Source organism: Musa acuminata, chromosome BXJ3-9 (genome assembly GCF_036884655.1).
Source record: "Musa acuminata AAA Group cultivar baxijiao chromosome BXJ3-9, Cavendish_Baxijiao_AAA, whole genome shotgun sequence".
In the NCBI taxonomy this organism is placed as follows: Eukaryota; Viridiplantae; Streptophyta; class Magnoliopsida; order Zingiberales; family Musaceae; genus Musa; species Musa acuminata.
Window position 1 is genome coordinate 45,269,899 of NC_088357.1, and position 17,721 is coordinate 45,287,619.

The following is a 17,721-nucleotide window of genomic DNA, read 5'->3' on the forward strand; positions in this document are numbered from 1 at the left end:
CGGTGTTAAGATATCGCACAGTCATGTTTGAACCGAAAAGGAAGGAAAGAAAAAAAAGAAAACAGAGACTGCTTGATGTTAATACACGTAGAAGATAGGATCATTCGTATAAAGATTTAATGCAAACCATTCGTATTATAAACGAAGATGAGCATGGAGTGATAATAGTTCTACCGACTTTGGATTGAGATTGACTACTTGGAAGTCATATTTTAAGTAATCCAACCTATAATTGGTCAATATGAATCCAATGCTTTAAGTAATACAAGTTCCATTCATACATAAATATTGGACAACTTGATGCACCTTTTGGTTCTATAAATACCCCCCCATCCATCCATCCTCTCTCCCCCCATCGAGTCGACTGTGTTTGCATATCATCCGGTGTGAGAGGAGTTCCTTCCTTCATAAGCTCGCTGATGGTGAGAGAGACGCTATATAGATACTCTGCCTCCACCGAAAGAATATAGCTTTGCTTCCTTTAGATGGAGGCCTATCTATTCTGTAGTACTGCAGTTTCTATTCTAACTCTTTGTGGTTTGTGATGGATGATGCATGGTGGTGCAGGCTTCAAACCATATCAAGACGGCCGCGCATGCCCGAGGGGGCGTCCGCAAATGTCCATGCGACAACGAGTCTCGTTGGGCCATGGAACCTGCAGACAAAATCACTGGCATCAGCATTGGCGCTGCTTCATGCGTAAACTCCATTAAGATAACCTTCGACATCGACGGAACCACTCGCGTAACTCCCAGATATGGAGGCCCCGGCGGTGAACTATTCCAGGCATGCCTCTCCGACCATCCATCCATCCATCCATGCATCTATTATTTTGCCTTCCCCTCCCTCCTACTAATACCTGCTATCAAATATATAAATCGCTAAATGTATCATCGCTCTAATTGCCTTGCAGTTTACTCTCATGCAAGATGAATACCTCACCTCCGTTTCTGGGTATGTCAAATACGACTGTTCTGAATTTCCATGCGTCTCTCAGCTCACGTTTACCACCAATCTTGGAAAGACATACGGTCCATATGGAGGTGGGGGTGGAACCTTTTTTGAAGTCAACGTAGAATATGACGAGATTAAGGGCTTCTTCGGACAAGCAACTACAGAGTATCTCACTGCATTTGGAGTCTACGTGATGCTGGCTTAGCCAACCCTTGTGGAGGGTGTTGACTATCTATCTCTATCTCTGTGTGCCATGATGAATAAGGATGCCAATGTCTGTTACTGGCATCTATGTTTGAGTTGGGTGTGTGTTTGAGTAGTGTGAAATAAAGTCTATCTTATTAATGCTATGATGTGTCTCATTGGTGACGTTTGTGACTTTTCAACACATTGTTGGCCCATTCGGTAATAATAAGTCGAACTTACCATGCTCACTTCTAAGTCATCCTACTATAAATTCACTAACTTACATGGTGTAACATCTCCATAGTCGTACATTAATTGAGCAATATCATAAACACTCAATTGAAGTCGCCATGAGATTGTCACAAAAGTAAATTTGATAAATCAAGTTTAATAGGATTAATTAAGTTCATAATAAAAAGAGTCCCTCCAATCAATATCATATCTTAAGAAATCATATCATAATAAAACAAAGATTATTTAAAAATAATTTTATTAATTAGATTCTAAATCTTTGAAAAAAATATTTTACACGTGCACATAAATTTTATAAAATAGGTAAATAAGTCTAATAAACATAATAATACCACATTAAGTCTAATTGCTAATGTGAGTCATACCGATCGTTTGTCATAAATTTAATACTTTCTTCTATATACCATAACGCTATTAGTCCTTTCTATTATACTAAAAAATGTTTCTTATAATTTATCTATTTATCAAAATCCTATTATGCACATTCAATCATAATATGTACATGCATGAATATAAATAAGATAGCAAAAATAAATCATTTTAATTACATAAATAAAAAGATCAATTATAATATCTACTTAAACATATATCACCATATCTTTTATGGGTTATTCAAAAACCCAATCATAATAATATATTATTTACAACTGCTTTAGACTATAAGTTTTAAGTGAATGAATTAGAAATCAATTATAATAGAACTCATGTTTTTAATTGATATTAATTATTTCTAAACTCTTTTCTTTAACCACCAAGTATTTTTTACCATAATGCATAGAATTGCTAGAGTACTTACTATTCTTATATAAAAAACTACTATGATATGTCACAAATTATCTTCGATGACTTGACAATTAAGTCTGATTATATCAAGTCCTGAGATAAAATTTTACAATTATAAAGTTTGATTAGTAACCTCAAAGCATACCATAAAATCAGCTTTTATTATTAAAAATATAATAATATATTACTTAATAATAAAATATAAAGTGGACTTCTTATTATCGAGGTAATTTATAAAATCAACATTTGAAAATACTATTATTCCAAGCTAATCTATTTTCATATATGTGAGCATATATTCCTTCGTCTCTTCTATATATCATATTATTTTCTTCGTAACAGATAACTCTAATATATATTCAGTATTCTGACTACAAAATTGATATATGGTTTGATACAAGCTTGAGCATAATAGAATTTCAATTGTGCATACATAATAAATATTTTTTCTTTATCAGATTTTTTTATGTTATTTTAAAAACACTTGGTTTGATCAAAATTTTTAATCTAATCATTTGTTGAATAAAGTTGTATATTAAATCACACTATGACTAGATTAATAGATATTTTTTAAGATAACCCTAGCAATCCTTAATATCTATCACTAAATATCTCAATACTAATTACATAAGATGCCTCATTCATATCAATTATCTTAAAATTCATTGTGAAATTTTTTTTTGGTTTGGTACAATGAACCATGATCCCTATTAGTAAGAAAAATATTATCTACATATAGACTAATATAATAAATTAGCTCCTACTAATTATCATATCTAAATATTGATCAATAGTATTTTTTAAAATATGAATAAAGTAATAGTATAAAAAACTTTATACATGATTATGTAGAAGTTTGTTTAATATCATAATGGATTTTCTAAATTTGCATACCAAATTTTATTTTTTTTTATTTTCAATACGAATCGTTTAAGTTATCTATATAAATCTAGATTTTCATAAAAAAATTTTATTTTTACATTCAAATAATGTAACTCAAATCATAATAAGCTACTATTGTCATGACAATTCTTAACAAGTTTATTTAAAAAACTAAAGAAAATATCTCGTTTTGATCGATGCTTTCCTTATGAGTAAAAATTTTGACCAAATATCTGATTTTTATATCATTCGTTATTACTCTTTGAGTCATGTTTATATAACAGACTCTTTTATAGTTATTAGGTAATTCGATGAGTTCTCATTTACTATTCTGGTTTATTGATTTCAAATCTTTTTTTCTGCACTATATCAATTTTCAAAATCACTATTTTTCATCACTTATGAAAATAATGAAATATCCATTTGATTAATATGTCATAATATGATTCCTATAGATATACCACATAATAATAAAAAAATAACAAATCTTTTTTTCTTTTGAGATATTCTCAAAACTACCTATTGTGTTTGTTCTATAAGATCATTAGCGACGATACCAACATCATGTGGAAATTCGTCAATGTTATTTTATTATTCAATCTCTTCAATTCTTTAAGTGATTTGAGGAATAACATTCTCTTGAAAATAATAAAAGAGTACTATCATATGAATATCAAAAATTAAATTATAAGATTTTCACTTTTACTATAAAATATGATGAGATTAAAAGCTTCTTTAGTCATCCAACTACTGAATATCCCAATGCTTTTGGAGTTTACGTGATGCTGGCTTAGCCAACCCTTGTAGAGGGTGTTTAATTTCTATCTCTATGTGTGCCACTCTTGCGGTGGGTGTTTAATATCTATCTCTTTGTGTGCCATGATGAATAAGGATGAAACTATTTGTTATTGGCATCTATGTTTAAGTTGGGTGTTTGTTTGAGTTGTGTGAAATAAAATCTATTTTCAATTATATGCCACTACTAATAATATGACGTGTCTCTTTGTTAACATTTGTGACTTTCAAAGACACCGTGGGCCTATCCGGTAATAATAATAAGTCGAACTCAATTATCAATTAAAAACAATAAAGAAATACTTGTACTTCACTAACTTATATGATATAACATTGTCATAGTCATACCTTAATAGAGAAATATCGTAGATACTCAATTGAAGTCATGATGACATCGTCATAAAAGTAAATTCGATAAATAATGTTGGACATGATTATTTAAAGTCATAACAAGCCTTTTATAATCAACAAATTCTTCTAAGTGGATGACCAAGAGGGTAGATATATACATTTATATACTCTTTAAAAGAGATCGAAATTGTGAAAAGAAGCATAGCATCATAAATTTCAAGTGCTAATATGGTATAAATTATAGCATATAAATATACGATCATAAAAATTATAATTTTACTATTTATTTTATCTCATCCATTTTTGAAGTCAAAATCTAAACTACATTATATTTGTTATGGTCCGTAGCCTTGAATAAAACTATCGTATTTTGCGCTAAATTTGAGATACATGTAGGTGTGTCACTCACTTGAGAAAACCTTATATTTGTATCAAGCCAAATGTCATGATGTTAATAGATTGATTCGATGCTTTTATTTTTATCGTTTTATTGTATTGTATACATCATTTTAGGCTTAAGATGAAACTACTAATATTTGAATATATTGTCATTCAAAATAAAAATCCGATAGTCATGATGAAATTTCAAATAATGTATTTGGACGGGCTCTCAAGTCATATTTGAAAAGAGGAGGAGCATAAATAATTATAATAACAATAAATTATTATTATTATTATTATTATTATTATTATTATTAACCCAATAAATAATGTTAGTTTGGCTTGGAAGATCAAAATCATACTTTTTGCGTGTGTTTTAATTAAAATATGACCAAATGAAGTCAATAGTCGTGCATACTTCGACATAATTGAAAGGCTAGAATATGATTTCTGATATGTTATGTGATATGAGATGCATACATGCCAATCTATGTATTATGGATTCTAATCTTGGTGCATTCAATATGTCCCATGTTGGTTATATAGAGAGGATAATCGAGTTGGTGTACATGGGTGGAAGGATCGACTAAAGAACGATTGTGAAGTTTTAAATAATGACTTTGATGTTATATTAATTTTAATGACTCCCAGTAGGAGAAGTATTGAATTCTTTCAAACACTTAAATGGTCACTATGAAAGTTTGAATGTTTTTTAAGATTAAGATGTCATCTATATATGAATGTATCCATCGAATATCTACTCAATTTAAATTAAATATTGACTATTAATTTTTTTTAAAAATTAATTAAATATTGCTCAATTAAGGTACGACTATGGAGATGTTACATCATATAAGTTAGTGAATTTATAATAGGACTTATAGATACATGATTATGCCAATAGTTTTCTTATATTTGAATTAATATTTTAGTCGATATTTTCTTTATCTTTGTAAATATCATTACAACAACAGTATGAGAATAACAAAGAAAAATAAAAAAATAAATTCTTTTTTTTAATTTCCTCTCTTTCTCTCTTGTAAAAAGACCTGAACAAGTTATTAGTATATGACAATTATGGAGTTTTAGTGACAATGTCTAGAAGAATTTGATAGAAATAAAATACAAATGAAAAGAATACATTGAGTTGAAACAATACAATACTCCTTATTTATACATGTTAGAAAGAGTTTTTCTCGACAGAGAAGGATTTTCCTCAATAGATTTACGACATCTCTTCAACATAGTTGAGGAGATCTCAATTCGATAGTCCAACTACGGCTCCTTTCAAGATAAATTCTCATACCAGTATTCTTCATCATTCTGAAAAGGCATATGAACCTTTGACTCAATTAAAAAGGATACAGATGAAGAATATGATGCATTCACCAAAACTCACACTTGGGATCCGATAGACTTACCTTCAAGAGAATCTATAGGTGTTGTAAATAAGATCCAATCTGATGATGAAAACTGTCTTGTTGCAAAGAGGTTTGTTTCCTCATGAATTTGACACTTATTATTGGAAATACAATCAATAAAATAAGAGAATGAAAATGAAATTGTAAAGGAAAGAGAAAAGCATATTTCAGTTAGTATCACATAAAGTCTATTTATACACGATGAAAGAGAAGATTTCTTTAACTGTGCAGAGAGATTTTCTCATGCAATTGAGGAAATCTCATCTGCTATGCAGTTGAGAAAATCTCTCTGTTATCATGCCCCCGGCAAAATCGAGCTCCCGTCAAGGAAAGATCGAGCTCCCGTCAAGGATATCGATCTTGGACCGATGCAACAAAAATAGTTTGCGGGCTTCGTGAGTGAGTCTGCTAGTTGAAAGTCGATGGTAATGTGTTTCATGCTTGAGTGAAACACTAGATTGACACATAAGTAGGTAGCTCCAACATTGTCATAATATATTATAAGAGTATGGGTAGAGCTGACTTTGAGTTCCTTGAGGAGAATTGTGACCCAATTGAGTTTAGCGACAGTGGTAGCAATAGCATGATAATCAGCTTCAGTTGTAGACCAGGCCACTATCTTTTATTTCTTAGAACTTCAACTTATTGGATTAGATCCAAGAAAGATGACATACCCTGACGTGGAGGTTCTATCATCAAAGTTTCTCGCCCAATCATCATCAGCAAAGGTATGGAGATAAAGTGGGGTGGTTTTATAGAAAAAGAGACCATGATTAAGGGTGGCTTTAAGATACCACAAAATTCATTTAACCGCAGGCCAACGCATAGTAGAAGAAGGCTGGTGCATGTATTGAGATAATTTATTGACTGCAAATGAGATATCTGAACGGGTGAGAGCCAAGTACTGTAAGGAGCCAAGTACTTGTCAGTATTGAGTTGAGTCCGTGGTAGGGCTATCATCACATAATTTGAGTGATTCACTAGTAGAGAGAGGAGTAGCAACTTCTTTCGTATCCTGCATATTTGTCTTTTATAATAAGTTTTGAATATACTTTCTTTGTGAGAGAAGGAGACCTGAGGATGTAAATGTTGCTTCCATTCCCAAAAAGTAGCTCAAGGGTCTTTGAGAGAGAATCGATCAGCCAATTGCTTTAAAAATGTCTGAATCTCCAAGGGATCATTGCCTATAACAGTAATATCATCTATATATACTAGAAGATATATTGTATTTCCATGTTGTTATCGTAGGAATAAAGAGGTATCATACTTGGAGTTGATGAAGCCAGTTGATATTAGAAACGATCCAAGTTCAGTATACCAAGCTCTTGGAGCTTGACGGAGTCCATAAATGACTTTTTATAATTTACAAACATGTCTCAGATACTAGTGATGAACAAAGCCAGGGGGTTGCTACATAACGATATCTTCAGTTAGAGTCCCCTATAAAAAGGCATTGTTAATATCCAGTTGTCGTAAATGCCAGCCTTTGGAGATAGCCAAACTTAGAATAAGGCGAATTGTTGTGGGTTTAACTATAGGACTAAAAGTCTTTGTGAAGTCAACTCCAGATCATTGATGAAACCCTTTGACTACTAATCGTGCTTTATATCGAGCAATGGACCTGTTGGGGTTCCGTTTAATTCGGAAGACCCATTTACACCCGATAATGTTTTGTGTAGAATGAAAAGGTACAAGAGTCCATGTGGAGTTATGGAGTAGAGCATCATATTCTTCACACATGGCTTTACGCTAGTGAGGAGATTTTTGGACTTAAGTAATTGTGGTGGGTTCATTGGTCTCGGGAGAGGATTTGGTGATAGCATGCAGGTCGAGAACCTAACGTGGTTTAAAGATACCATATTTTGAGCATGGTGTCATTAGATGTCTAGGAACTGTAAGTTGTGTTATTGGTATGGGTGGTGGAGAGGCGTCAACAGGGGTCGGGATAGGCTGAAGTATATCAGTGGCAATAGATAAAGAAGGTTATTATATTTCTGAGGATATTACTTCAGTAGTAGGGGAGGCTTGTGAAAAAGGAAGAGAAGGAATGAAGGGAGTGGGGAGCTGTTGAACCGAGAGAATAAAAGAGTGTGGATCTTGAAGAAAAGGACTGGATGGTGTGGGAAGAAGTTTGTTTGAGGGGATCGATAGAATACTCCAGTGATGTATAGTTGTTAGAGTGGCCTGTATAGGAGAAGACTCATGGTTTTGAAATAGAAAGGCAGACTCCACAAAAACACCATAACGTGAAATAAAGACTTTTTGAGTTTTTGGTTCATAGCACCAAAAGGTATTATGTTCAAGAGAATATCCTATGAAGATGCAAGGTTTATATCTTGGCACTATCTTGTGTGTGGCATAGGGACGTAGCCCACGAATAACATATTTAATTAAAAGACAACAAAGCATTACTATGAGCTTAATCTTCGACATTGAAGATGATCCATTCGCATCTACCACACTATTACATCTATCTGGTATATGAAAATAATGTATCCTTCATTGGAAAGTTCAAGTTTCGAGTAATGGAAGTTCAATTTAAATCAATTATCTTAATGTTATCGATTTTACGGATGAAAATATAAAAATAATAGATAAAAAGATAAAAGTTAAAAAATCTTTCTTTGTTGTTCTCATACTGTTGTTGCGATATTTAATAAGATACAAAAAAATATAAACTAAAATCTTGATTCAAATATAGTAAAACTATTGGCATAATCATGTATCTCCATCGGATCAGCAACAATTGGTTTAAATTCAACTTCTATTACTACTGGAAACTTAAAATTTTCAACAGTAAGTCTGTTAAAAAAGTATGAAATAATGGATTCATTGTTTTTAGATACAAGATAGATATACTAATGTGTGGTGAATGGGAATGGATCATCTACAATGTCAAATTTCAATAGTTTGGCTTGGAGTCTGTTAAAAAAGTATGAAATAATAGATTCATTATTTACAGATACAAGATAGATAAAGATTTAATGCAAACCATTCGTATTATAAACGAAGATGAGCATGGAGTGATAATAGTTCTACCGACTTTGGATTGAGATTGACTACTTGGAAGTCATATTTTAAGTAATCCAACCTATAATTGGTCAATATGAATCCAATGCTTTAAGTAATACAAGTTCCATTCATACATAAATATTGGACAACTTGATGCACCTTTTGGTTCTATAAATACCCCCCCATCCATCCATCCTCTCTCCCCCCATCGAGTCGACTGGGTTTGCATATCATCCGGTGTGAGAGGAGTTCCTTCCTTCATAAGCTCGCTGATGGTGAGAGAGACGCTATATAGATACTCTGCCTCCACCGAAAGAATATAGCTTTGCTTCCTTTAGATGGAGGCCTATCTATTCTGTAGTACTGCAGTTTCTATTCTAACTCTATGTGGTTTGTGATGGATGATGCATGGTGGTGCAGGCTTCAAACCATATCAAGACGGCCGCGCATGCCCGAGGGGGCGTCCGCAAATGTCCATGCGACAACGAGTCTCGTTGGGCCATGGAACCTGCAGACAAAATCACTGGCATCAGCATTGGCGCTGCTTCATGCGTAAACTCCATTAAGATAACCTTCGACATCGACGGAACCACTCGCGTAACTCCCAGATATGGAGGCCCCGGCGGTGAACTATTCCAGGCATGCCTCTCCGACCTCCATCCATCCATCCATCCATGCATCTATTATTTTGCCTTCCCCTCCCTCCTACTAATACCTGCTATCAAATATATAAATCGCTAAATGTATCATCGCTCTAATTGCCTTGCAGTTTACTCTCATGCAAGATGAATACCTCACCTCCGTTTCTGGGTATGTCAAATACGACTGTTCTGAATTTCCATGCGTCTCTCAGCTCACGTTTACCACCAATCTTGGAAAGACATACGGTCCATATGGAGGTGGGGGTGGAACCTTTTTTGAAGTCAACGTAGAATATGACGAGATTAAGGGCTTCTTCGGACAAGCAACTACAGAGTATCTCACTGCATTTGGAGTCTACGTGATGCTGGCTTAACCAACCATTGTGTGCCATGATGAATAAGGATGCCACTGTCTGTTACTGGCATCTATGTTTGAGTTGGGTGTGTGTTTGAGTAGTGTGAAACAAAGTCTATCTTATTAATGCTATGATGTGTCTCATTGGTGACGTTTGTGACTTTTCAACACATTGTTGGCCCATTCGGTAATAATAAGTCGAACTTACCATGCTCACTTCTAAGTCATCCTACTATAAATTCACTAACTTACATGGTGTAACATCTCCATAGTCGTACCTTAATTGAGCAATATCATAAACACTCAATTGAAGTCGCCATGAGATTGTCACAAAAGTAAATTTGATAAATCAAGTTTGATAGGATTAATTAAGTTTATAATAAAAAGAGTCCCTCCCATCAATATCATATCTTAAGAAATCATATCATAATAAAACAAAGATTATTTAAAAATAATTTTATTAATTAGATTCTAAATCTTTGAAAAAATATTTTACACAAGCACATAAATTTTATAAAATAGGTAAATAAGTCTAATAAACATAATAATACCACATTAAGTCTAATTGCTAATGTGAGTCATACCGATCGTTTGTCATAAATTTAATACTTTCTTCTATATACCATAACGCTATTAGTCCTTCCTATTATAGTAAAAAATGTCTCTTATAATTTATCTATTTATCAAAATCCTATTATGCACATTCAATCATAATATGTACATGCATGAATATAAATAAGATAGCAGAAATAAATAATTTTAATTACATAAATAAAAAGATCAATTATAATATCTACTTAAACATATATCACCATATCTTTTATGGGTTATTCAAAAACCCAATCATAATAATATATTCTTTACAATTGCTTTAGACTATAAGTTTTAAGTGAATGAATTAGAAATCAATTATAATAGAACTCATGTTTTTAATTGATATTAATTATTTCTAAACTCTTTTCTTTAACCACCAAGTATTTTTTACCATAATGCATAGAATTGCTAGAGTACTTGCTATTCTTATATAAAAAACTACTATGATATGTCACAAATTATCTTCAATGACTTGACAATTAAGTCTGATCATATCAAGTCCTGAGATAAAATTTTACAATCATAAAGTTTGATTGGTAACCTCAAAGCATACCATAAAATCAGCTTTTATTATTAAAAATATAATAATATATTACTTAATAATAAAATATAAAGTGAACTTCTTATTATCGAGGTAATTTATAAAATCAACATTTGAAAATACTATTATTCCAAGCTAATCTATTCTCATATATGTGAGCATATAATCCTTCATCTCTTCTATATATCATATTATTTTCTTTGTAACAGATAACTCTAATATATATTCAGTATTCTGACTACAAAATTGATATATGGTTTGATACAAGCCTGAGCATAATAGAATTTCAATTGCGCATACATAATAAATATTTTTTCTTTATCAAATTTTTTTATGTTATTTTAAAAACACTTGGTTTGATCAAAATTTTTAATCTAATCATTTGTTGAATAAAGTTGTATATTAAATCACACTATGACTAGATTAATAGATATTTTTTAAGATAACCCTAGCAATCCTTAATATCTATCACTAAATATCTCAATACTAATTACGTAAGATGCCTCATTCATATCAATTATCTTAAAATTCATTGTGAAATTTTTTTTTTGGTTTGGTACAATGAACCATGATCCCTATTAGTAAGAAAAATATTATCTACATATAGACCAATATAATAAATTAGCTCCTACTAATTATCATATCTAAATATTGATCAATAGTATTTTTTAAAATTTGAATAAAGTAATAGTATAAAAAAACTTTATACATGATTATGTAGAAGTTTGTTTAATATCATAATGGATTTTCTAAATTTGCATACCAAATTTTATTTTTTTTAATTTTCTATACGAATCGTTTAAGTTATCTATATAAATCTAGATTTTCATAAAAAAATTTTATTTTTACATTCAAATAATGTAACTCAAATCATAATAAGTTACTAATGTCATGACAATTCTTAACAAGTTTATTTAAAAAACTAAAGAAAATATCTCGTTTTGATCGATGCTTTCCTTATGAGTAAAAATTTTGACCAAATATTTGATTTTTATATCATTCGTTATTACTCTTTGAGTCATGTTTATATAACAGACTCTTTTATAGTTATTAGGTAATTCGATGAGTTCTCATTTACTATTCTGGTTTATTGATTTCAACTCTTTTTTTCTGCACTATATCAATTTTCAAAATCACTATTTTTCATCACTTATGAAAATAATGAAATATCCATTTGATTAATATGTCATAATATGATTCCTATAGATATACCACATAATAATAAAAAAATAACAGATCTTTTTTTCTTTTGAGATATTCTCAAAACTACCTATTGTGTTTGTTCTATAAGATCATTAGCGACGATACCAACATCATGTGGAAATTCATCAATGTTATTTTATTATTCAATCTCTTCAATTATTTAAGTGATTTGAGGAATAACATTCTCTTGAAAATAATAAAAGAGTACTATCATATGAATATCAAAAATTAAATTATAAGATTTTCACTTTTACTATAAAATATGATGAGATTAAAAGCTTCTTTAGTCATCCAACTACTGAATATCCCAATGCTTTTTGAGTTTACGTGATGCTGGCTTAGCCAACCCTTGTAGAGGGTGTTTAATTTCTATCTCTATGTGTGCCACTCTTGCAGTGGGTGTTTAATATCTATCTCTTTGTGTGCCATGATGAATAAGGATGAAACTATTTGTTATTGGCATCTATGTTTAAGTTGGGTGTTTGTTTGAGTTGTGTGAAATAAAATCTATTTTCAATTATATGCCACTACTAATAATATGACGTGTCTCTTTGTTAACATTTGTGAATTTCAAACACACCGTGGGCCTATCCGGTAATAATAATAAGTCGAACTCAATATATCAATTAAAAACAATAAAGAAATACTTGTACTTCACTAACTTATATGATATAACATCGTCATAGTCATACCTTAATAGAGAAATATCGTAGATACTCAATTGAAGTCATGATGACATCGTCATAAAAGTAAATTCGATAAATAATGTTGGACATGATTATTTAAAGTCATAACAAGCCTTTTATAATCAACAAATTCTTCTAAGTGGATGACCATTACAAGGAGGGTAGATATATACATTTATATACTCTTTAAAAGAGATCGAAATTGTGAAAAGAAGCATAGCATCATAAATTTCAAGTGCTAATATGGTATAAATTATAGCATATAAATATACGATCATAAAAATTATAATTTTACTATTTATTTTATCTCATCCATTTTTGAAGTCAAAATCTAAACTACATTATATTTGTTATGGACCGTAGCCTTGAACAAAACTATCATATTTTGCGCTAAATTTGAGATACATGTAGGTGTGTCACTCACTTGAGAAAACCTTATATTTGTATCAAGCCAAATGTCATGATGTTAATAGATTGATTCGATGCTTTTATTTTTATCGTTTTATTGTATTGTATACATCATTTTAGGCTTAAGATGAAACTACTAATATTTGAATATATTGTCATTCAAAATAAAAATCCGATAGTCATGATGAAATTTCAAATAATGAATTTGGACGGGTTCTCAAGTCATATTTGAAAAGAGGATGAGCATAAATAATTATAATAACAATAAATTATTATTATTATTATTATTATTATTATTATTATTATTATTAACCCAATAAATAATGTTAGTTTGGCTTGGAAGATCAAAGTCATACTTTTTGCGTGTGTTTTATTTAAAATATGACCAAATGAAGTCAATAGTCGTGCATACTTCGACATAATTGAAAGGCTAGAATATGATTTTTGATATGTTATGTGATATGAGATGTATACATGCCAATCTGATATGTTATGTTATGTGATATGTTACCGATCCTCGATGGAGATACATGATTATGCCAATAGTTTTACTATATTTGAATCAAGATTTTAGTTTATATTTTTTTGTATCTTCTTAAATATCGCAAAAACAGTATGAGAACAACAAAGAAAGATTTTAAAAAAAAGTTTTATTTTTTTACCTATTATTTTTATATTTTTATCAATAAAATTGACAACATTAGGATAAATTGTCTTAGATGTTTTACTTTTATAATTATAGGAATTTTAATATAAAATTTTGAAATCTAGATACCATATAATAAGAAGGTCTAACTACAAAGGTAATATATAATTAGTTTAAAAAAAAATTGATAGTCAATATTTAATTTAAATATACATCTATGTTTGAATGGCATCTTAATCTAAAAAACATTCAAACTTTCATAATAACCATTTACGTGTTTGGAAGAATTCAATGCTAATCCTCAAAGTCATTATTTAAGACTTCAGACAAGAATAATACTCTTCTAGTCTTTTGCATTTATGTTTGTCTTCCTGATATTTGGGCTTTGGTCATATTTAATTAAAAGACCAGCAAAGCAATAAATACTGTGAGTTTAATCTTCCAAGCCAAACTAGTGAAATTGGACATATTATATGATCCATTCCCATCCACCAAACTATTACATCTATCTTGCACCTGAAAATAATGTATCCTTCAAATTGGACTGTTGGAAAGTCCAAGTTTGAGTAGTAATAAAAGTTGAATTTAAACTAATTATTACCAATTTACATGGAGATGCATGATTATATCAATAGTTTTGCTATATTTAAATCAATATTTTAGTTTATATTTTTTTATCTTGTTAAATATCACAACAACAGTATGAGAATAATAATTTTTTTTTATTTTTACTTGTTTACCTATTATTTTTATATTTTCGTTAGTAAAATCGATAATGTTATGGTAAATGAACCTAGATCTTTCACTTTCGAGATTTTAATATTAATCTATAATTATTTTGAAAAAAATTGATAGTCAATATTTAATTTAAATCGAGTGGATATTCAATAGATACATGGATGATATCTTAATATAAAAACCAAACTTTCCTACTGGGGTTATTAAAATTAACCATTTACTTTGTTGAAAGAATTATGCATCAAAATTCCATTCTAATCCTGCTGAGGTTATTCAATAGATACATAAGATAAACCATTTACTTTTTTTGAAAGAATTTCATACTAATCCTGCTGGGGTTATTAAAATTAATATGACATCAAAGTCATTATTTAATTATGCATAAAAGAATAATACTCTTCTAGTCTTTCATTATGCATTTATGTTTGTCTCCTACACCATTGGGCTTCGTTCATATTTAATTAAAAGACAGCAAAGCAATACTATGAGCTTAATCTTCGACATTGAAGATGATCCATTCCCATCTACCACACTATTACATCTATCTGGTATATGAAAATAATATATCCTTCATCGGAAAGTTCAAGTTTCGAGTAATGGAAGTTAAATTTAAATCAATTATCTTAATGTTATCGTTTTACGGATGAAAATATAAAAATAATAGATAAAATGATAAAAGTTAAAAAATCTTTCTTTGTTGTTCTCATACTGTTGTTGCGATATTTAATAAGATACAAAAAAATATAAACTAAAATCTTGATTCAAATATAGTAAAACTATTGGCATAATCATGTATCTCCATCGGATCAGCAACAATTGGTTTAAATTCAACTTCTATTACTACTGAAAACTTAAAATTTTCAACAGTAAGTCTGTTAAAAAAGTATGAAATAATGGATTCATTGTTTTTAGATACAAGATAGATATACTAATGTGTGGTGAATGGGAATGGATCATCTACAATGTCAAATTTCAATAGTTTGGCTTGGAGTCTGTTAAAAAAGTATGAAATAATAGATTCATTATTTACAGATACAAGATAGATATTCTAATGTGTGGTGAATGGAAATGGATCATCTACAATGTCAAATTTCACTATTACTATTATGGTATTTTAATTAAATATGACCGAAGCTCATTGGTCTACGAGACAAACATAAATTCATAATGAAAGACTAGAAGAGTATTATTCGTAAAAGTTCTTTAATCAAAATAAAATAGTAAAATACTCCCGGGAGTCTTCTGATCAGCATGCAGTGGAAAATGATCAGCCCTATTTGTTTTGTCCAGTTTGAATTCAAAGGTAAGAAGGCGATGTTAAGATATCGCACAGTCATGTTTGAACCGAAAAGGAAGGAAGGAAAAAAAAGAAAAGAGAGACTGCTTGATGTTAATACACGTAGAAGATAGGATCATTCGTATAAAGATTTAATGCAAACCATTCGTATTATAAACGAAGATGAGCATGGAGTGATAATAGTTCTACCGACTTTGGATTAGATTGACTACTTGGAAGTCATATTTTAAGTAATCCAACCTATAATTGGTCAATATGAATCCAATACTTTAAGTAATACAAGTTCCATTCATACATAAATATTGGACAACTTGATGCACCTTTTGGTTCTATAAATACCCCCCCATCCATCCATCCTCTCTCCCCCCATCGAGTCGACTGTGTTTGCATATCATCCGGTGTGAGAGGAGTTCCTTCCTTCCTTCATAAGCTCGCTGATGGTGAGAGAGACGCTATATAGATACTCTGCCTCCACCGAAAGAATATAGCTTTGCTTCCTTTAGATGGAGGCCTATCTATTCTGTAGTACTGCAGTTTCTATTCTAACTCTATGTGGTTTGTGATGGATGATGCATGGTGGTGCAGGCTTCAAACCATATCAAGACGGCCGCGCATGCCCGAGGGGGCGTCCGCAAATGTCCATGCGACAACGAGTCTCGTTGGGCCATGGAACCTGCAGACAAAATCACTGGCATCAGCATTGGCGCTGCTTCATGCGTAAACTCCATTAAGATAACCTTCGACATCGACGGAACCACTCGCGTAACTCCCAGATATGGAGGCCCCGGCGGTGAACTATTCCAGGCATGCCTCTCCGACCTCCATCCATCCATCCATGCATCTATTATTTTGCCTTCCCCTCCCTCCTACTAATACCTGCTATCAAATATATAAATCGCTAAATGTATCATCGCTCTAATTGCCTTGCAGTTTACTCTCATGCAAGATGAATACCTCACCTCCGTTTCTGGGTATGTCAAATACGACTGTTCTGAATTTCCATGCGTCTCTCAGCTCACGTTTACCACCAATCTTGGAAAGACATACGGTCCATATGGAGGTGGGGGTGGAACCTTTTTTGAAGTCAACGTAGAATATGACGAGATTAAGGGCTTCTTTGGCCATGCAACTGAAGAGTATCTCACTGCATTTGGAGTCTACGTGATGCTGGCTTAGCCAACCCTTGTGTGCCATGATGAATAAGGATGCCAATGTCTGTTACTGGCATCTATGTTTGAGTTAGGTGTGTGTTTTAGTAGTGTGAAATAAAGTCTATCTTCTGTCACTACTAATAATGTGATGCGTCTCATTGATAACATTTTCGACTTTTGAACACATCGTAGGCCCATCCGATAATAATAAGTCTAACTCTACATGCCAACTTCTAAGTCACCCTATTATAAACAAGAGGGAAATTCTTGTGCTTCACCAACTTATATGATCTAATATCTGCAAATATGTGCCATAATAGAGCAAATAGATTGTTTCGACCCCTATGCTTCCAACCAACCAAACAAGACACTTCACAGCTTGTACAATTTGTATCTTAAAAAATCATCAAAAAAACATCGATAAACATAATCTAAGAGGGTCAT

The 17,721-nt window shown here is 31.3% G+C and overlaps 2 protein-coding genes and 1 long non-coding RNA gene across 3 annotated transcripts; all 3 read left to right on the plus strand.

The window, feature by feature from the left end:
- Positions 1–555: 555 nt before the first annotated feature.
- On the plus strand, positions 556–1,159 carry LOC135649101 (jacalin-related lectin 3-like). The gene is made up of 2 exons (XM_065167211.1): positions 556–786; positions 914–1,159. The coding sequence occupies exons 1-2, from the start codon at positions 556–558 to the stop codon at positions 1,157–1,159; spliced, it is 477 nt and encodes a 158-aa protein (XP_065023283.1).
- Positions 1,160–9,425: 8,266 nt separating this feature from the next.
- LOC135649102 (jacalin-related lectin 3-like) lies at positions 9,426–10,032 on the plus strand. Its single transcript, XM_065167212.1, has 2 exons — positions 9,426–9,656; positions 9,787–10,032. Exons 1-2 carry the CDS (start codon positions 9,426–9,428, stop codon positions 10,030–10,032), a joined length of 477 nt encoding a protein of 158 aa, XP_065023284.1.
- Positions 10,033–16,470: 6,438 nt separating this feature from the next.
- Positions 16,471–17,411, plus strand: LOC135648818 (uncharacterized). The gene is made up of 2 exons (XR_010501102.1): positions 16,471–16,566; positions 16,712–17,411. It is a non-coding gene; the product is annotated as an uncharacterized LOC135648818 (long non-coding RNA).
- The last annotated feature ends 310 nt before the right edge of the window (positions 17,412–17,721 follow it).